Source organism: Cyprinodon tularosa, unplaced genomic scaffold (assembly GCF_016077235.1).
Source record: "Cyprinodon tularosa strain WSP-4 unplaced genomic scaffold, ASM1607723v1 ctg53, whole genome shotgun sequence".
NCBI lineage: Eukaryota > Metazoa > Chordata > Actinopteri > Cyprinodontiformes > Cyprinodontidae > Cyprinodon > Cyprinodon tularosa.
Window position 1 is genome coordinate 547,589 of NW_024039263.1, and position 21,069 is coordinate 568,657.

At 37.0% G+C, this 21,069-nt stretch overlaps 2 protein-coding genes across 4 annotated transcripts; one reads left to right on the forward strand and one right to left on the reverse strand.

The window, feature by feature from the left end:
* The first annotated feature begins 624 nt into the window (after positions 1-624).
* Positions 625-8,534, forward strand: LOC119796009 (transmembrane protein 241). Its single transcript, XM_038304306.1, has 15 exons — positions 625-826; positions 1,325-1,371; positions 2,219-2,296; positions 2,376-2,457; positions 2,533-2,610; positions 4,002-4,027; positions 4,888-4,939; positions 5,017-5,065; positions 5,143-5,188; positions 6,825-6,860; positions 7,201-7,235; positions 7,319-7,388; positions 7,471-7,564; positions 7,643-7,707; positions 7,831-8,534. Exons 1-15 carry the CDS (start codon positions 755-757, stop codon positions 7,892-7,894), a joined length of 894 nt encoding a protein of 297 aa, XP_038160234.1. The 5' UTR covers positions 625-754; the 3' UTR covers positions 7,895-8,534.
* rbbp8 (retinoblastoma binding protein 8) lies at positions 8,080-18,945 on the reverse strand. 3 transcript variants are annotated; one of them, XM_038304304.1, is made up of 19 exons: positions 18,804-18,945; positions 18,411-18,511; positions 18,284-18,326; positions 18,115-18,210; positions 15,934-16,025; positions 14,985-15,057; positions 14,489-14,685; positions 14,309-14,404; positions 14,006-14,076; positions 12,048-12,115; positions 11,675-11,969; positions 11,424-11,556; positions 11,248-11,336; positions 11,043-11,160; positions 10,816-10,968; positions 10,692-10,731; positions 10,531-10,618; positions 10,316-10,457; positions 8,080-8,366 (listed from the first exon to the last, which is right to left on the reverse strand). In XM_038304304.1, exons 2-19 carry the CDS (start codon positions 18,508-18,510, stop codon positions 8,269-8,271), a joined length of 1,992 nt encoding a protein of 663 aa, XP_038160232.1. In that variant the 5' UTR covers position 18,511; positions 18,804-18,945; the 3' UTR covers positions 8,080-8,268. The 3 variants fall into 3 exon arrangements, with proteins under 3 accessions (XP_038160232.1, XP_038160233.1, XP_038160231.1); XM_038304305.1 differs by having other exon boundaries at positions 14,489-14,667; positions 18,411-18,532; positions 18,804-18,943; XM_038304303.1 differs by having other exon boundaries at positions 18,411-18,532; positions 18,804-18,943.
* Between the last annotated feature and the right edge of the window lie 2,124 nt (positions 18,946-21,069).

Here is a 21,069-nt window from a genome sequence, read left to right on the forward strand (position 1 = left end):
TTTCAACAGTTTAGTCAAGAAACGTTTTTTTTTGTTAGTTAGTTTCATCGTAATTTTTAATCATTATTTCTCCACTATTTAAACTGTTATGAATGAAATCTAGGATTTTATGGACAATTAAATAAATAATACAACGGTGTGTAATTGTATATGACTGTTTTGTATATTCTATGAACAGACAAAGTCAAACAAATCAAGAACAAGTATTTTGTTATCATTTCCCAAAAGTAAATATCAATTAACAATAAAAAATAATATCTATCCTTGTTGGATGATGAAGATCTGTGTTACAGATTTTCTCTCAATATTTAATAAGAAAGACACGAGTCATTTCAACAGTTTAGTCAAGAAACGTTATTTTTATTTTATTTTTTTGTTAATTAGTTTCACCGTAATTTTTTATCACGGTTTCTCTACTATTCACCGACTGTCATGAATTAAATCTAGGAACATTTTTTTATAAACAGTCAAAATAAAGTCAAACAAATCAAAAACAAGTATTGTGTTCTCATATCCTAAAAGCAAATATCAATTAATAATAAAAAGTATGATATATTCTTGTCGACCCAGCAGGTTGGTTCCCGGCGAGAGCTTGATCCTGGCCATTATAGACGATCTTTGTTGTATCGACGTGTCGTCAGTGAGGGAAGTTTCCTGGATTGAAAAGCTTCTGTTTTGAAAGGCGCTGCATTGAGTGAAATGTTGGATCTTTCATAGAAATCATGTCCGTGCTGCAGCGCGTCTGTGGAGCATCATGCACTGGAGGAGCCACATCTCTGGCCTCGCCTTCAGCTTCATTTTCGTTGTATCATATTTCACCAACAAGGTGAGCCTTGAAGGTATGAAGTCCTACATAAACTAGAAGACTCTACAGCAAGGATCTAATTTAAGTCCCAAAGAAAATAAGGTGGGAGGTTGTTTCTTTAATGCAAACAAAAAGCACCTTGAATATAAAGGAACACAGCTGAAAGGGCAGAAATAAGCTTGTGGAGCCATAGAAGAGATGATTTTAGGTTAGGTTCTTAAAAACAGAGGAATGATGGAGAGCTAGTGGAAAACTGAAGACAGACTAAAGGTGTTTATCAGATAAGACAAACATTTATCATTATGATCTACATAGAAAATGCCATTTATGAAGGATAAGTAACAGTGCTTATAACCTTCAATATACCAAGCACATTGTGAAGCATGGTGGTGGCAGCATCATGAAAAGGCCCTCCTTTTCCTTCAGCAGTATGAATGTATGAATACTTTTGTAAGGCGCTGTAAGAATGCTGGTACTATCCCTGTCAAAACGCTAACCTAACATTTAATTCATTTGCAGTTCGTCCTGTCTGTGTTGAAGTTCACCTTTCCAACTTTATTTCAAGGGTGAGTAGCTGGGGGAAAAAAGCGCAAGTACTCTGGGCAGTTCTACACAAGGGACTAGTGGGCTAGTCCCTTGTGTAGAACTAGCCCCTCTAGTCCCTCTGCAAGGGACTAGAGGGGCTAGTTCTGGCCCCTCCATTGAAGATATGCTAAAAAATGCTAAAAAAAAAAAAAAAATGCTAAAAAAAAAAAAAAAAAAACTGGTATGCAGTGGAACAGATATTTTCCTTTACAGTTCTGTTGCATCATAATTTAAAATGGAAGGTGGTAGTTTCAGTCCTATTGAGATAGAATCAAAAAAAATTTTATCTACTAAATGTTATTTTTGAACTGAATAAAAAAAAAATACTGTAATTTCTTACAGCTGAATTTCTCATTCTACCTAAATCGTGATTAAAACTGATAATTTCCATTTAGAATAAGTCAGAAATATGCACTATTTCTGCATTATAAATGTACATTGACCTAATATTCAAAATAATCTTTCTATTGTATCTTTTAGTAAATATTTAGTAACTATTTTAGCAACTCTCTTCCCCATTGTAAGGTATTCTTATTTTTAGGTAAAGTAAAACTGACAGTTTAAGGCCAATAATACAACATTTTAAATGGAAGAACATAAAATGTAAATAAATAAAAATCATGTGGAAATGGCAGTTCAATCAGTGCAGAGTCACAAGTAGCTCTTCAGTTCTGCAGCTCTATTGATATAATAGCTATTATCCTTTTTTTGTTTCATTCTTTTCTGTGTGCCCATTAATCCCCCCATTACTAAATATGATCTGGGACCGCCCCTGTAGGTACTGCCTGCTTTCTCAATCCTAAAGTAACAAAGATGTTTTTTTCTCAGATGGCAGACATTTATTGGAGCCATCCTGCTCCTGCTGTCTGGGAAGCTGGGATGGGTGGAGATGAATCCCATCCCGAGGTACTCCTCTCTAACGATTTACTGTATGGTTATGCCTGCCTGCTTTACAGACATAAGAGTCGTCCCTTTTGTGTTGCAGAGCTGCTGCTCTCTCCTGGCTTCCAGGATCACTCCTGTTTGTAGGAAACATATATGCAGGTTCCAGGGCCTTATCACGCATAGTGAGTAACAGCCATATTTAGTGTCTGCAAGTAAATATCGGGGTTTTTCACTGTTTTTTTTTTCCTTTTGCACAGGACATTCCCTTTTTCTTCACGCTTCAGAATTCCTCTCATGTAGTTAGCTACATAATCGCCTGTGCCTTTCACAGAGAGGTAAGTGCATTAACTGCCTGCTATTGGTGTCATATAACCAGCCCTGTGCACCAGCAGCATTCTGTTAGAGCAACAGACTGCAGCTCATCTTCTAGCTTCCCATGCAGGCTGTGAAAATCAGATTATTTAAAAGGGGGAAAAAAACAATTTGGAGAAGTTAAATTCATTGCACTGCTATTGATACCTCTTCTTGTTGTTACATTACAAACCCAATCGCAAAATAAAAATTCCCCTTAAAGAAAAAACAAATGAAGTGCAAAAATATTTTTTATCTACTATAGATTAAAAAAAGTTAATTAATATGAGTTAGTAGCTTACTTACCAGGTTTAAGGCAAAGACCACTTGTGATTTAGAAACTTTAGTTGCTGCACATTTCACCATGTTCAAAAAGTTTTATCTGGATCCATACCGCTGTTAGGATCATTAACATTTTTTCTATCTGCAGTATTTTCTGCCCTTTTTATGTAAACAAAAAGTACCTCTTCTCACATTATTATACAGTTATTATATCTCAAGAAACATGGACCTCTTATGTAGGGGTGAAGAAAAAAAATCTATTTGAGCTCAAATCGCATGTCTAACATTTAAAGATTCAGAATCGATTCTTATGGAAGCCCGTTCCCGCCACTCTGTAAAAAAAGAACAAAAAATTATCTCATTATAATGAGATAGTAACTCAATATAATGAGATACTATCTCATTATATGGAGATACTATCTCATTATATTAGATTAGCATCTCATTATAATGAGATAGTATCTCATTATAATGAGATAGTAACTTATTATAATGAGATAGTATCCCATTATATTGAGTTACTATCTCATTATAATGAGATACATTTTTTTTTCTTTTTTTATAGAGTAGCGGAAACGGGCTTCCATAGATTCTCCTTTTTTTTTTTTTGGGGTGCGGATGTGCCTTATCAGGCACCGTAGTGTTTGGCGAAACCAATGAGCAGCGTGAGCTATGCACAGGCATGCAAGCGTTAGCCTAGCGGGCTACAGAGTGGTGTTTGGTGTTGTGTGAGCTGTGTTTGTTGCTGCTAAAGTATGGAGGACGAAGAAAAAGAAATCCAACCACCTGGACAGTCTTTAAAAGCAACCATTTGGAAACACTTTGGATTTTACCTTTTTACCGAGTAAGAAAGGGCTTGACATGACTCATGCGATTTGCAGAGATTGCAACGGTAAAGTTAAGTATTTCGGGAGTACTTCAAATCCCCGTTCTCATCTCGAAAGACATCAGCCACAGTTGTTGGTAGAGTTTACCTGGATTTAAAAAAATCGAATTGTGACCCCAAGAATCGATTCTAAATCGAATCGTGGGAATCCCAAAGATTCACAGCCCTACTCTTATGTATAATGTGTTGTTCTCTTTCTTCCAACAGAAGAAACAGTGGCTTAAAGTCATCAGGTAAGTTTATTTTTCTTAGGATGGTGTTCCCTTTTGGACATTTTGTCTTACTATAAGTACCCCTCTCAGTCAAAACTGGTGATTGTCTTGTATTGATGAAAGTTAAACAAACAATAACTGATTATAAAATAAAAAGTACTTCATCTTTTAATTTGAACATTTAATTCTTAGGCATTTTATGCTTTCCATCTCAAATAAAAAAAAAACAATATAAATATGTTGATAAACTATAATATGAAGTTAGTAAGGAATCCAAATAAATAGAAAATAAAATTGTATTATGAACCCGCAGTAAAAAATCAGAGCTCCTTCCCTATAATCACATTTAAACTTGATAAAGTGATAAATGCCTTTTGGTTGAAAAAAAGCTTGTTTAATTGGGTCCTCACAAAGTAGGGCAACTGGAGTAATGCTGACCTTTCACAGTCTGGAGGCAAAGGTTTATCACAGATGTGATCAGAGGATGGATGAAAGAGATGTGTGTGTGTTTAGTAGAACCATAGTAAAGGATTTTATTTCTTTGATATCTGTGAAATCACTTTATTCTTCATGGATACGTTTAAAAAAGATCAGCTGTGGATATGTGATATGATTATTTAACGAGGGTCTCCTAGTTTGTTTCTCACAGGACTGAGGCATCTTTGATTTTGTTCATTTCAAAAAGGCTTTATTGATCCGCAAGAGAAATTAAACTTCTCAAAAGAAAGAAAGATAACTTTTCTTGAGACTGTTTGTACCTGATCTCGATATTTAAAATGTCAATGAAATTATATAAATGTATGGGTTGTTTTTTTTTGTTTGTTTTAAACAAACGTTCAAACTCATGATTATCTGTATTTTAAACATCCTTCCTCCTCCAGCATTTTCCTCTTGCTGCTGCCGGCCGTCAACCTTCCCCTCTGTGACCCCCAGGTAACAGTTCTCCATGAACTGGTGGATTTATGTTGTCACCGCCACATTTCTTGTTACTTTCCCTCCTTTCTTCACAGTTTGACCAAAGTGGCTACCTTTGGGCTCTGCTCCATCTCTGCTGTGTTGGTAGGTTCTGGTAGCATCCAAGGAGCCTTTCTGATGGAAGATGTTGCCTGAAGCACCTCATTGTCTGTCGTTTTCAGGTGCATACAGGGTGTTTAAAGTTCAACACAAGTCCACCAATCTGAGGTCGGTATAGCATTTTATAAAGAAAGGGAATTACATGGTAAAATGAAAGGATGACATCAGAGTATGACAAAAAAATTACCATGGGGAACAAAAAAAAACAAGTGTGGAAAAATATTTTAAGTTGACTAATTTCCTAGATGTTTACCGCTCCCTCTGCATGCTAATTATGATTTTACTATAAAAGTGAAATCAACGAAAAGTAAAAACTAGTGTCAGTGCAAAGTGAGCGGGGTTTTGAGGGCGTGACGACAAAGCTGAGCGACGCTGGAGAAAGCACAACAAGGAAGATGGAAACAACTATTGAACAGTTCTCCTTTGACTCAGCTTTGGAATCAGTTTTGGAAGTATTAGACTTGAGGTTTCCATTTAAACGTGAGCAGGAAGAGGCTCTACGCTCATTCATTTTTAAGGACGTATTCTCCGTTTTACCGACAGGCTGTTTGTTTACACTCCCCCACCAGCTTTCCGTCGCGCTTTCTACGTCACAGTTAGTTGCGCTCATTGGTCAGAGCTTCGGCCAATAGGCACAGACATGGTTTGATAAACAACAGATTGTTCTCATCAACAATCTTCCGCTGTCTCATTCATCGGGGCCAGACTAAATTACACATTTAATCTCACATTTAGTCTGGTTCAACAGGCTAGCCGTCCTATTCTTATTAACCCCAACTACACCTTTAATCAAATCGCCCTCCACAGCTGCCAATTGACTTCATTGGGAGTGACACTCAATAGTTAGGGGAAGAGATTAGGGGGCGGTTTGGGATTGGGCCTCTGTCTTTACAGCTACATTGGATGGCAGTTGAGAATGAAGAGTCTAATTCAATGCAACACCCTCACAATTGGATATCAATTGTTTTTTAAGTTTTTTTGTTGTTTATTTTCCATCTGGATTCCTTTTCCTTTTGAACTCAAAAGCCCCGGGTCACAAACTGACAGCCGGATGTTCTCCATGGTCCCATTAAATCACAGCAATCAGTCCTTTCTAGAGATCTTTTAGTCTTGTTTTTTTTATTCCACAGATCCAGCAGTGAACAGACCTCAGTGTGTCCATTGAAACTGAGCCAAAAACATGCAGATAATCATAGTTTATTCATGTTTTCACAAAGGGGCTGGCTTTTTTATGGATGGTTCTGATAGCTTGTATATCACATAAAATATGATTGTATATGATCAGATCAGAGATGAGGGATCTGGAGTCAACAGTTCATCTCAGTGTCCTGTATTTGTTCCGTCCACCAACTAAACCAGGTGAGTCTGCACAGGTTGGACTCATCCACTTAAGGGGGATGTGCAGAACAAATACATGACAGAGATGACTTGTTGACTCTAGATTCCTCATCTCTGCATCAGGATATTTTTCGCTCTCCAAAAAGATTGAGAGCAGCTATCTAAAAAGTATGGAAAAAAATGTGATGTTCAGACGTGATGGTTCTCTGTGGTTCACCATTTTATGAACTTCTAGATTCATAATTAATTTTTTTAAGCTTCTGTTCAGAGCTTTGGTTCTTATTTATATACAGGAACAATCAGCTTTGTCCAAGATTTCCTTTCTTTTTTATTGTTGCATCAATATTTAAAAGAAAAATTGTGGAAGAAAAAAACATTTCTTTTTGATTGATGTTTCTTTTTTTAGTGACATTGAACAGCAATGCATCAACTACTTATTCAGGTAAGAACACATTTGCATGATCGTTTCATTTCAGAGCCCATTTCATACCCTTATCATTTAAGTAAAGACACTGATTTACTGCAGTTTGAATGGTGTAAAGTTATTGGGTATATAGCTTCAATATCTTCGAGGAGCTGAAGGAGTAGGAACATCAAAGGTGGAAGATGACGGATGGTAGGGATGATTTAGAGCAGGATAGCTACAAGGAAAAGGAAGGCTGAATATGGTAGGGAGACATGCTATGACATCTATCAGAGATATTTAGAAGGTGAATCCTCAATGGTTGCATAATCAGCTTTATTTGACTCCATTTAAAGCCTTATATCTCTCTGAACAACAGCGTGCTCCTGCTGGGTCTGGCTGCTCATCCAACAGGTACGTCTAAACACATCAGCGGACCCATTCATCCTGTTTGATATATGCATTTTTACATCAGGAAGCTTTGCTTTACCCTATAGGTGACTTCACGGGTGTCTTGGAGTTCCCCTCTCTGCATTCCCACTCCTTTCACTGCGGCTGCTGCGCCAGGTGAGCGCCCGTAATGTGTCTATATAGCTTTAAGCTTCTACTTGGATCTAATGTGGACTGTAAAGGGTTTCTGTCTTTGCAGCGCTTTGCTGGGTTTTTTGTTACTGCTTTCCACTGTCAGGTTAAAACGTGGGCTCTCCCTGGAGCACTTCAGGGTTTGGGCTTTTCTATCGAAGGTAAAAATAATAAATAATCGGATAAATAAAAATAAACTGCTTTGAAATAAGAGTTTGTTTTCTACTATTTTCTCCCAGGTTACTGCGGTGTTCCTCTCTCCTTTGGTTTTCTACACAGACATCAACTCCATGTCTCTGCTTTGGTAAGACCATTTATTTAATTTTTACATCTATTAAAGTATATATTATCTTATTTATACATTAAAGTAAAGAAAAACACTTCCTATTGAATAGTTTCAAACCAATTCTGTTTTCTCTTTGAACAGTGTGATCGTCAGTCATGTTGGAGAAGCGCTGCTGCTGTATTCAGACAGAGACTCTCCTCTGTAAAACGAAAGAAAAAAGCTGCACTTCTTACTGAAAGAGATTGTACTTTTTTCTATTTCATGTATTTTAACAATCTGAATAAAGATCTATCTATGTAAAAAAAAAAGTGAAAAAATTAAAAATAATTTTTGGACCCTTTTGACTATATTAATTGAATTTAATTAAATATCCGGCACATTTCCAGCGTGTTAAACCTCTTCATTTTATTTACATCATCTACAAGTACCACAAAGTCTTTACAGTCTTACACCCACCGTGATAAAAGAAAATCACGCCATTTGGTTGTGTTAAAGTGTGTCTCAATGTTTCCTGAGCCGTAATGGCAGCAACATATCTGCGCTCTGCGCAGCTTATCTAAACGAATCTGTAGTAATGAATTAGCTCTGCTTCTGGCTTCGCTTTGGGGAGAATAAAGCGTTAAAGGGCTGCCTTCTTCGTGAACGTCCCTGAGGGCTCTTCTCCTCCTTGATGTAACCTAGAAGAGAGGTCAAAGAAAGCTCTAAAGGTTACCGTCACCCCTTTTAGTCGGGTTGAATTCTGTTAAATAACCAAGAGACAATGAGAGGAGTGCAGTTTTACTGGCACAGATCTTCCCCCCCTCCCCCACTTGTTACTTTAATTAAGCCGTTTTCTCACAAATACTGTTTAGGAATTTATAAATGTGAGATTTTGTTTATTGCATGTTTTTCTTTACGGTTTGTGTTAACAGGGTTCCTGCGGGTCCTTAAAAAGTCTTAAAAGGCATTGAATTCCTTAAAATAAAACTTAATTGGTATTAAAATGTCTTAAATCTTTCTTCGGTCTTAATTTTTAAAACATCATAAATAGGATCATTTTTTATTACGATTTATTTTTGTAATCTAAATAAAAGATTAAAATTGACAATTTTTTTTTATTTAAAAAAAATAACGGCTCGTCATTATTGGTTCCGTCCCGATAGCAGAACCAAAAAACTTGTAGTTGCGGCCGGGACATTTGGGAGATGCACCATTAACTTTTTTGTCTGGAAAATATGAGCAAGTGTAAATGTAACCAAAATTGGCTCCAGCCAAGAGTTTTCTCCATGGCTAAAACCAGGGAACATACATGAGGCTCAGTGGATTTTGTGCAAGAAGCGAGTCAAGCTCAGAACGATGGGAATTAAGGCAGTGGAGTCGCACATGCGAAGCACGAAACAAAGTGTCAAAATCGAGTTACAGAGAAACAGCCGGTATTTCTCAGTTTTGTTCCACCCTTGTCTCTGCAACGCCTCCACTTATCACCAAATCAAACATACTAAGAAAACGATACAAAGAAAAATAACTGGAAAAAAGACTTAGCACTGGTTATGTTGTGGCTTTAAAACTGATTATTTTTTTTCCCTGCTAACACAAATTTTTGAATTCAGTTAAATAATTGCTAAATATATCTGTCTAGGGATGCACGATATAATCGGCCCCCTGTCGGTATCGGCCTTAAAAGTGAATATCGGACATCGGCCACCCCACCGATATTTAACCCGATATTTGGTCAGCTTCTGAGTTTCTAAAGTCTGAAAAAAAAAAAATACTATTTCTTCTTCTTCCTCAAAAACTTTGTTTTTACAGACTTAAAAACTTCTAAAGACGAGGGAAAAAATATTGATACATTAAAATATCACAATATCTTCATATGCTGATATATTGCCATTTAAAAACACCATATCAATCTCTTTTACTAATGAAATATTGCTATATGTCATCGTTATGCTACGAAATCCCACGAAAATTCACGAAATTTTGCCATATTTTTATATGTTGATATATTGACGCGGTATCAATCTATTTTACTAACAAAATCTCACAAGAATTTGCAAAATATCGCGAGTTCGTAACAGAACAATGAAATTTCACGAGATTTTGAAAGTAAAATAAATCATACCGCGTTTTTAAAAATCTATTTGATATTAGCATATAAAAATATTTTTGAGTTTATTATTTTTCAAAGTGTCAGAAATGGATAACAAAACTGCTATTTTCAATGGCTACTTATTTTTGTCCAGCTTTAACATCAGTAACGGTATCGGCTACATGAGTTTTAAAATATCGGCATAATGGATATCGGCCAAAATCCCAATATCGTGCATCCCTATATCTGTCATTTGTGTATTTTTAGCTTTCTTCCTGTATGGGAAGCTTTTCAAAATTTGAAACATTAGTGCAGTGGTTTATGTGCAAATAAACCTTTGGGTTAAGTTGTCGCAAGCAGGTTTTTCTTGTGTATCTTGTAAATTTAGTATTTCAAGTGGCATTAAAAAGTCTTAAAAAGTCTTGAATTCAACTTGCCTTATGCTGTAGGAACCCTGGTTAAATAAGACAAGAATGTACTATATGTGTGGAGAAGAGAGTAAAGTTTTTCTGATTTTAAAATCTGTTGAAAGTTATAAAACATGAAGGGTTAAGCTACCTCTTTCAATGCAGGTCTGGGTCGACGGGAATCCGACTTCCCAGAAGTTTTCAGGGGTATTGGGAGGGATGTACAGATATCGATGCCTCGAGCAAGCGGACAGCTTCTTTTGTTTCTCCTCCTCTGGCAGATGGGCGTAGTACTGCAGAGAACAGGGGTTATTGCAGGGAGGACGAGGTTTGGGAACAGGTGGGCTTTAGAATCGGAACACGTACCACTTCACATTCCTTGCACGTGGTGCCCTTCAGTTTCCTCCGCTCGTCTTTCTTGCGAACGACGGCCACGTGTGCAAAGGTCGGCTGCCTGATGCGCACGGAGAGAAAGGGATCACAGCCATGCAACCCATAACGGACCTAAAACGGAGAGCTTTTCTTACCCAGCCTTGCCGGGGAACGCAGCACTTTCAGGATCTTGATCTAGTTTAAGAAATCAGGATACATTTGTTTTTAATGTCAAAAATCAGAGGACAAAAAGGCATTTAAATAAAGCTAAATCTTTACTTTTAATGTCCTCCTTTGCTTCTTCTTCCTCCTCATCATCATCATCACAATCCAGACTCTGATCCAAATTTGAACAGTTGTAAGACTTGTACTCCCCTAAAGTTGTTGCATCAAACATCATGTCCAGGCTGTCATTGGCCTTTTCCCCAAGTCCTGGTAAAAATATTCAAATTATCACCAATGGCGTCACTTCTCCACACAGTCATTAAAAAGATTCTTCCAAGTACCGGACTTCATGTCCTCCCGGTCCGGGCTGTCCTCTCCCCGGCGCTGCAGCATGCTGTGACTGACAAAGGTGCAGTCGGTGTCTGCCATCTCTCCTGGTCGCTGCTCTTCTTCACCTACCTGAAAAGCAGTGATGGTTTCCTTTAAACATCAGAGAACCGGAGGAGTTAACAGGAAGCCCCAGAATGGCTCCTCATGCTGCTATACCTCATCCTCCCTTTGCTCGCTCTCATACACGGACAAGGCGAGAGCAGGATCAACGCTCCATGTAGGCTCCACTGTGTGGTTTCTATTGACTGGGGGAGAGAAATAAATGGACTCAGTCACATTCAGGAAGGCTATAGTTGGTCTCCTGGTTAGTTGTGATCTGTTTTCAGACTCACCGTCTCCTCCATGCAGGGTTGTCCTCCTTCTCCTCCCGTCTGCTTCATCTTTAGCTTTATTGAGTGGCTTCTTGAAAGCAGGACTTGACCAAGAAGCATTCAGCTTTCGGATCGTAGTTTCACTTTGCGTCGCCTGTGAAATGTTAAAGGAATTCCCTTAAAACTGTTTATCTGATCAATCAAAAGCTAATGTCAGACTCTGAAATGCCCTGTGAAGGGAGGGCAGCAACAATAAGGAACTCTTAACACACTGTTGTTGCCTTGTTTTCCGGCTGCTCCATTTTGAAGCTGAGATTAGAGACTGATGTGGAGGGCCGGCTCATGGTTTCAGGTTCTGACTGTTTTCCTTCCACTTGATTGTCCACTTTAACGGCCACATCGCCGCCGCCACCTCGCCGCACCTCTGGATCCCTTTCCTCCTTCTTCCGTTTGGCCTGCTGAACGCAGCCTTCTTCTGAAAATCGCTCAACACTCTGGAGAAGAGACGGCGACCTCTCTGTGTTCAAGTCTGCCCCATGGATCCGCGTGGATGAAAAGGACGAAGGTCTGAGAGCGTGGAAGAGAAGATTAAGCCGACAGTTATTCCATGGATACAGCAGAAGAGTCAGACACTGCTGTACGTACCTTAAACCAATGTTCTGCTTCCAGCTACTTTTTCTGTTGCTTTGATGATTTGGGGCCAAACCCATTTCCTAAAGGCAAATGGAAGACAAATGGAAGAAATAGGTTACTGGGATCAGGTAAAACAAAACAAAAAAAAACAACAAACAAAAGGGTGATTTTACGGTCTTTGACAATGACGGCTTTTTTAACGTACAGCTACTTTTTTCTCTTACATCTAAATGCATGAAAACCATAGTTTTGTTGATGTATTAAGCTTTATGCATGTGTACAATATGTGGCTGTAAGCATCTGTTGTTTGCAACCAAAGTAAAAGAAGCAAAGCTCTGAATTTGATTAAGTCAGACCAAGGCTCTGCAACCTCCAGAGCCACATAGTGGCTCTTTGGACCCTCTTTAATGGCTCTTAATAGTGGTAGTATAGTAAAAAAATGATAAAAAGAACTAACTAATGTACTACAACAGGGTTTCCGCGGGTCATAAAGAATCATTAAAAGTCATTAAATTAAGGCTTTAAATGGCAAAAAAATTCATTGAATGTGATTATTGTGGCATTTAAAATGCTTTATTAAAAAAAAAAAAAACATTTATAAAAACAATTTTGTCAGATATATCAAATATAACATGTTGTGCACGTTTCCGTGTGATCGTAAAGCCGTATGGTCAGAAAAGAAGCTCAAGGCGGAATTTCAACAAAAGTGGCTGGAAAATTAGGAATTCAGGACATGGCTGCAGCCTGTGAACCGTAAAGATGAAGAAGGATTTTTCCCGTGTTTATATATATATATATATATATATATATATATATATATATATATATATATATATATGTATATACACTTGTTGATTGCATTAAAATTATTTCTAAGAGCATTAAAAAAGCATTAAATTGGAGTTACTTGTTCCTGCATAAATCCTGTATAATAACAGATAACAGTCTTGGAACCTTTAGTGGTTTTAAAAAAGAATATTTTAATAGAATTTTCAAAACGATGACATTAAAAGCACCAGAAATATAATTTTTAATGTTTTTTTTTATTAGCTTGGGAATTATGTGTTTTATTATTATAATTTTCTTTTGTATATTAAATAATATCCTATAGAAGAAAATCCATCTCATCTTTATGAATCGTTTTCATGTTTTTACTGTTTAATAGCTAAAAATTACAAATAAATCAATTCCCCAGTCCAAATATGAGAGGACAGGTGTCTGCTTTTCAATGCATGCTCTGATCTTTATATTGGATTAAACCAAACAACCTTTCCACAGGACATCTTTTGAGGATCAGAATGTTCACAATTTGGACAGAGAGGATAGGTGGTTTTAGAGGGGCGTGAAGGAAGCCATCTATGAAAAATAAAACCTTAAAAGAGAGGGATGGATTTCAAAAACCTACAATTCAGCGATAGAGTTGATTCCTTCCCGCTATCATCGCAGCCCCCATACGGGGGAACAGAACCATTTACATGTTCAGCCAGACCAACCGTTCCCCGTAATGACCCCCCTTCAGAGACATAGTCAAGTATCAGGTATTGCAGGCTAACAAAGAACCCAAACGACTCTGCATCGTCTGGTTCAATTTGAATGTTGAAGCCAAAACCAGGCTTTGTTTTTGGTCCACCATATAAAGCCTCAAACTCCACACTAATTCTGATATTTTAAATTGTAAAATCTTCCTGGATGGGAAGTTAAACGTCTTCATACTTGGAAACTAAGTCCAACGGATTGTTTTTTTTTTTTTACTTTTTTGAATGACTATAATACATCAACCTAAATAACTAAAAAATAAAACCTCTGATTTGGTTAAAAGTAATTATTCCACTACATGGGGTTTTACCCTTTAGATTAAAAACCAATCAGAGTCATCATAAATCAAGTAAAAGATACATCATACATGTTAGGAATATATCTGTCAAGCTTAGCGATTGCTGTTTGTGATTTGGTCTTTCAGCCGTACTCACCAGGTGGCGATCGCCAATGAGCTCCAGGCAGCAGGTTTCTGCAACCACCATGTTTGCCTCTTCCTCATTATCTGAAGGAAAGAGTTTGTTTTTTTTAAACCTCTTTACACTTCTTGTATTGAATTGCATTAGATCTACACAGAGATGACTAAAAATATTTGAATAAACTTAAGCAGAGATTCTAGAGAGAACATTTTCAGCTATAAAGCCGCTAAAAATGAAACTTTCTCTCCAGGATTTCCTGGAAAAGGTTTATTTCCCCTCTTTGTGTTCTGATAAAAGTGTAAAATGTGCGCCCTATACTTGAGCTCTGAGATGGGTCCAATTCACAGGTGTTAGGTACAAGCACGTCTCCTCTCCCAGCATTCTTTGCTCCTCCATCAGGCTCTTTCTTCAACTCTTTAATAAACAAAAAAAAGGGACATTCTAACATTATTATCCTGATCAAAGTTGTTTGCTGATGGTTTTCAAAAAGGGGCCGACCATTAAAGATGGAGCTGTTCTGCTCCAGAGGCGTCTCTGCATAACGAACGTGTTTGCTCTTGTCCAGTTGTTTACGTTTCCTCAGCTTGTTTGCCACGGGCAGCGAGCTGGGTAAGATGGGCGAGCCTGGGATGACATCGTCCTCCTGATCTGGCAGCGACGGCTCCTTGGAGTCGGCTCTGATACAACGACAGCAGCTGTTAGAGAGGGGGAAGTGAAACCTTTCTGTGCAGCCGAATCTGAGAACACTTCTAAAAGTGGAGCAAAAAGCACATCCTTCAATAGCAGATGTGGTGCAGAAAGAATCTTATGATGATTTGAGTCAGGTTTCAAAAAAATATTTTTTTTTGTTCCTATAACAGAAGTGAAACTGGAACAATAAGAGCTCCTTTTATTTGTTATAATACATCTATAGTAAAGAATGATTATTAATAGATTACTGTTTTAGCTGAAACAAAACTGCCTAATTTATCTAACTTAAAGTAAAAAGACTTACTGAGAGGTTTTCATCTTCTCCAGTTCAGCTTGAAGCTTTTGGTTTTCATCCTCCAGGCGGTTGTTCTCATTCTCTGCAACAAAATAATAATAATAATAAAAGAAAAGCTTTTAAATACATTCAAACAGGACCGTCACCCCTGGCTGCGTTTGAAGGTAAAAGTAATGATGGTTATAGTGGTACGCCAAAACACACAGTTCTTTACATTATAGCTACATCATTTATACTAGGGCTAAAACAGTTATTCTTGATTAAATAATCGTCAACTAATTTAGTAATCGATTAATCATTAACTGGAGAATAGAGACTAAAATATGCTAACAATTATACCTGAATGATAAAATATATATATATATATATTATTTAGACTTTAATATAAAAAAAAAAACTTTCATCTGTCAATACGCTCTATCCAGAATTCCTCAAGGGAAAAAGTTTTAGTTCCATCTGGTTTAATTTTGTGAAAAGTCTTCCTTAAGGAAGCTTTGGCTATCCGATTATTAATCAGTTATAAAAAAAAAAAAAGACAAATTAATAGATTAGCAAAATAATCACTTTACTTCTGCTTTCTTAGAACTCGTCACCATGGTAACCTATAGCATAAAGTCAGTCTTAATTGGAACCAGGTTGAAAAAAGAAAGACTAATCAACCAATCGATACCCTTACAAAATGACAAACCTAAGAAGTGAAGAAATACTCCTCTACAGAGTGTTCAGCTTGTCTAAAATTTGTAATCCTAAAACTAATTTGGAGTGTTTTGACCTTAATACAAATACTGATAACTACAGATGTATGCACTTCCTAGCTCTTGTTTCCACCTATGAACTATGCTAATAAGTCTTGTTTTCATTTACAGATTTACCACAGTACCACTCAGGGATGATGCTAAGTTGATTCTCTTTAATAAAACCAAGAAAGGATCAATTTCCCTTCAGGAACAAAACTCACTTAGTTTGGAGATTACATCCAGGTTCTGATCCTGACTTCTTCTCAGCTTCTCCTCCAAGACGGAGCAACGATCACACTCCCCTGAACGAAGCCTGGAAGCAGGAAACATTCTCAGTTTGGTGTACATTTGATAGAAACACACCATCACTTAAAATGTAATGCAGATTTAGGGCTTTATCCGGTCAGATTATTGAGAAAACACCAGGAGAATATAAACATTATAGAGAGAATTACACAATTCAAACCACATGTCTCAAACGCTGGCCCAAAATCTGATTCACTACAGCACTGTGTTCTTTCCTGGGCCTTTAGATCAGCCAATCAGATGCTCTAAACACCAGGCTAAAACAGGCCTTGTATTTTTTTTTCCTGACCTTTATAAATGAATGGGGCTTTGACACACATGAAAGATCACAGCAAACTAGAGATTTTGATTAATATTTACTGCTTGGCTCCATATAGATAGCGCAGACCCACTCAGTTCACTGTTTGTTTCTCCAACTCTTGCTTGAATTTCTTTAAAGAATCATCTCTGTAGTTATTTAGTATGAATGTTTTCTTTCTTCCATCCATTAGTTTCATGCATACTTCGCTACTTGGAAAGATTTGAAAAATATTTAACCCTTCCTCCTTTTGTTGTGCCATATGCTATGATCATGGTTCTTGGACATTGGGATCCAGTGTCCATTTTCATCTTGACATGATGACCAGAGAAAGAAATACTCTCAATCCCCCACCCACCCTTCAGCCAACTCCTCCACAGGCAAGTCAGATGGCAAGTCATGAGGACAGTAAAAACCACAGAACACTCTCCTTTCCCTCTCTTTCCCATGAAGCTGGGGTCCACTTCGGCAGGGTCTCATCCGGAATGGAGACCCAGGCCGAAAAGACCCAGATTTTCACAATCATCAAGGATAAGTCATCATGGTGACCTTTCAGAACCAAACTGCTGCAAAACAGACTTTTTGTAACACATTTCTCTTGAGTTCAGAGGTTATAGATTCAGACTGAATGAGAAGGACCCCTGGTGTGAGCCTGAGACAAAGAAGCCCCTGCCTTGCTGAGCCTGACTGCTGAGTGAAACTCAAGTCTTCCAAATGAACAAAAAAGTTTGCAGGTCTGGCATAATTAGGGACAGAACAAGCTATATGTCTTTTAATGATTTTGATGTGTTGAATGATGAGTAAAGACAAAGCTAACAGGATGGACTGCATGCTACGCTATGCTACAGTAAATGTTTTGAGCTGTTGTTGAAGCTTGGACAAGCTTTATTTCACCAAGGGTTTAAACACTGATATAACATTAGTGTTCATATGTTCCTCAAATGCTCGTTACATTTCCATTGCCAAGTATGACCAAGAGTCATTTAGTGGAATCCTCATGTCTATTCGCTGCTAGATATTTCAAAGAGGGTAAAGAATCAATTGACTAAAGGTTACTGGTTCTTGACTAAGCAAATCATTTAATAAAATGGCAAAATAATGTTTTATTCACCTCATGGATTTGCATTGTGAATTGGTTTGAAAACATTCCAATTTCTCTGAATTAGTGAAAAGCTAATTTGATCACATTCCAAATTCTTCGAGAAGATAAACTTTGATTTTCAAACACAATATCCATCTTAAACCGTAATATGGTTTTGAACCATGTTTCCTTTCCTCTTTGTACATAGTAGTTTAGTTTAGTTGAGTTTCACTATTTTTAGTTAAGAGTGCTAAACTGAAATGTGTTTGACTTGGAACTAAATGATTTTTGTTAACAAACTCTTATATTTTAAATAAGAAGGTGTGGTGAATTTATTCCATGTATGTGCAGAATTAACTGTTTGACCATGATTAGAGCTCGAATCACTCTTTCATCTATTGTTCTAACACACAACTAGTATGGCTGTGCATTCATAAACAGTATATAGCTGAAATAATATCTGATTAAATAAAATATTTGCCACCCCTACCGGGGAGGGAAATAAACATCTTAAAGTATCAGAAATATAAATTCCCAGCTGGCTGGGAATAGAATAGAATATAAATCCACAACATTAATGTGGCATCCTACCTGGATGGGCATTGAACATAAAATCCCAACACTTTCATACAGCGAATCTGACCTGTAGTGTCTGCTCCACACCAGGACAGGAGACTAAACTACATAGATGAAAGCAGAAGGCTGTGAGGAAGTTACCGTTCTTCCAGCAGACTGATCGTTTCCTGGAGGCTTTTGTTTTGCTCCTTCAGCTGCTGGTTGCGATTATAAAACAACTCCAGCCGCTGAGCGTCTCTGCAGCAAAGAAAACATGATCTCAGTTATTCCTCCTGACCAGTGCGGTTAGAAAGGGATCTAACATACTCACAGACAGCGATCCTTCTTCAGCTTGCTCACTTTGGCCTCAAGATCTAGAAGGAGACAATAAAAACACTACAGGTGAAGGTTTAAGGAAGTAATTTAAACATTGAATGTGTGCTGTCTGGGTCAGATACCATGTAATGTGTTTTGGTGGAATTCCTTCAGCTGCCTCAACAGATCTTCAAAGAGATCAACTGATCTCATGGGACCGCTGTCATCTCCTGGACTGCTCATCCTGCAGCCAAGGAACCAGACTCTGAAAAACTCACTATTAATACTATTTGCTTATAGGGTTACGAAACTCTCCTTGTATTTAGTTGCTTCCCTGCTCCAACGTGTTAAAAAATATAAAAGAATTAGAGCAACTGAGATACGGCGATCAACTGAAGCAAACCTTGGCCACTAATTTAATAATACATAATAATAATATTACAAAAATCGATAAGGACTACAGTTAAACAAGTCAAACTGCACTACAACTCGGACTTCTTTAAAAAAGGTGCATAAATGACATAAGCAGTTCTTACGCCAACAGTTCCAGGAAATCTCTAAAGTTTGTGAAAATGACAAAAGTTTACATTTCTACGCTGAATTGAAAACAAAAACTATTTTCCTTTTTTTTTCAGCTTGAAGTTTGCGCGCCGAGTTGCATGCTGGGAGGTCTTCTTCTGATCTCAGAGCGTTAGCCTGTAGCTGCAGCGCCCCCTGCTGTTGAAAGAGAGGCAGAAATAGACATATTTAATTTTAAAAGCTTCATGGATGGGAGGCGAAAACGTATTCAAACTTGAAAACAAAGTCCAGTGGATTATCTTTTAAAACATTTTTGAATGACTGTGATATGAAGGTGATTTTGTTCCAAAACTATTTGTGCATTGTAAGTGTGAATTTGAAGTTGTAGCGGGAGTTAAATTATAAGTTTTGTATTTGTGGAATCTAGAGAAAACATTTTTTATTATTATTCTACAAATACAAAACTTATAATATAACTCCCACAACTTCAAATTCACACTTACAATGCACAAATAGTTTTGGAACAAAATAACCTTCATAGTTACTGTCTCAATGAATACTGACACCTGCTGGACATTTAACAACACTACAGACAGACTCTGTCAGACTAAACTTACACTGATTTGATGACCTACATTAAGATTATATTTAAAACCATTGTTTTCTTTAATGTATATTTCATATTTTCATTTAAATTGAAAATATGTTAGATATTTTCAGATTTTTTTAAGTGAGCATGTGGGACTAGGATTTATTTTAGACAATAACTACAGGAACAACAGCAATCTAAGAGTCAATGTGAATTCGGATAAGCTGAGTGATAACTGAGAGGAACAGGATGACACAAGAAGAAAATTAATTCAAATATGAGATCAGAATGGTCCCTCTCAGCTAAAATACTTATTTTCCCCTGATTGAACTGCTCCGTCTGACACATTGCTGTTTTTTTCTTCTTCTCTAAGATTAATTTTTCTTGATTAATTTGATGATAAACCACAAAAGATTGATTTTTATTTTTGTTTGGATTTTGTGGGATAAAACAGCTAAGTGTTTTTTCATAGTTTGACATAAAAATTATACCCAATTAAAAAATACTTTCTTTATACACAAGAAAAAATAAGTAGAGCCATTTTAGAACAATCATTATGTCTTTGGGATATGGGGTACGTCTTTACCAATATTCACAAATCTAGAGAATAATGTTTGTTCATTGTTCTTTGCATAATAGCTGAAGATAAATCAAAAGAGATGAAAAGCATCAGTGATTGGACATCTTAAATTGTTTCATAGATTTATTTGAGAATCTGGGATCCTTAATTCTAATCTATTTGCCTCTGATTGTGGTTTAGAATGGAGTATTCACAAAAAGGAATTGAACAGAGATGTCCATGAAAAACCTGAAAATTAAAAATTTAAAGTGTAACAATACTTCTCATCACTTTCTGGGTATGCTGACCATCCTCCGGATTCTCTATGCTTCCTCACGATAAAAACAAACCTTTTTTCCTTTCCTCCTGTCCAGATAGTTTAGCCAAAAAAACAAAAAAACAACGTTCTTCATTTACCACTCTGTCTATTCTAACCCTGATCTCAGAGCATCTGCCTCCTTCCTGTTCTTTCTCAGACATGTTCTACTGGGAGGAAACCCGAAAACAGGTTTTATGAGGACATAAAAACTTGGATGACTTCAAATGTTTGGCTTTTGAATTCAGACAAGATAGAAGTAAGTTTCTTTGGACTTTAAAACGACCGATTTTATTCTCTTTAATTCATCTGGACTGCATCATTTAGACTTGTAAAAAAAAAAAAAAAAAAAAACACCTTAGGGTTATTTTTTATCAGAATTTCATCCTCTCATATTTGGAATATTGCAGAAACCTACAAATATCTTTTCCAGGAGTGGCGCTGAGAAAAAACAAAAAAACAAAAAGAGTCCATTCATGTTGCACTATGGCTATCTGTATAGTTATGCTGCTATAGGCTTAGCGTGCTGGAGGACATAGGCATTTTCATCATTCTGCTACATTCTACCTCAATTTGCATTATTTGTAAGTCCTACACCTTATTTTATGTTCTTTTTTACTTTTTCCAGATGTAATCAGATGTTTTTTCTTTTTTTTTTTTTAAGAAACTTTTAACCAATCTGATGGTATTGATCTGGATGATTTGGAGCTATATAATTGAATAGGTTGAGGGACTATATGTGTGTCTGGTCTGAGGATCCCCAAGAATAAATTGGAATATGTTGCTGGGAGGGTGTCTAGGCTTCCTTCTTGAACCTGT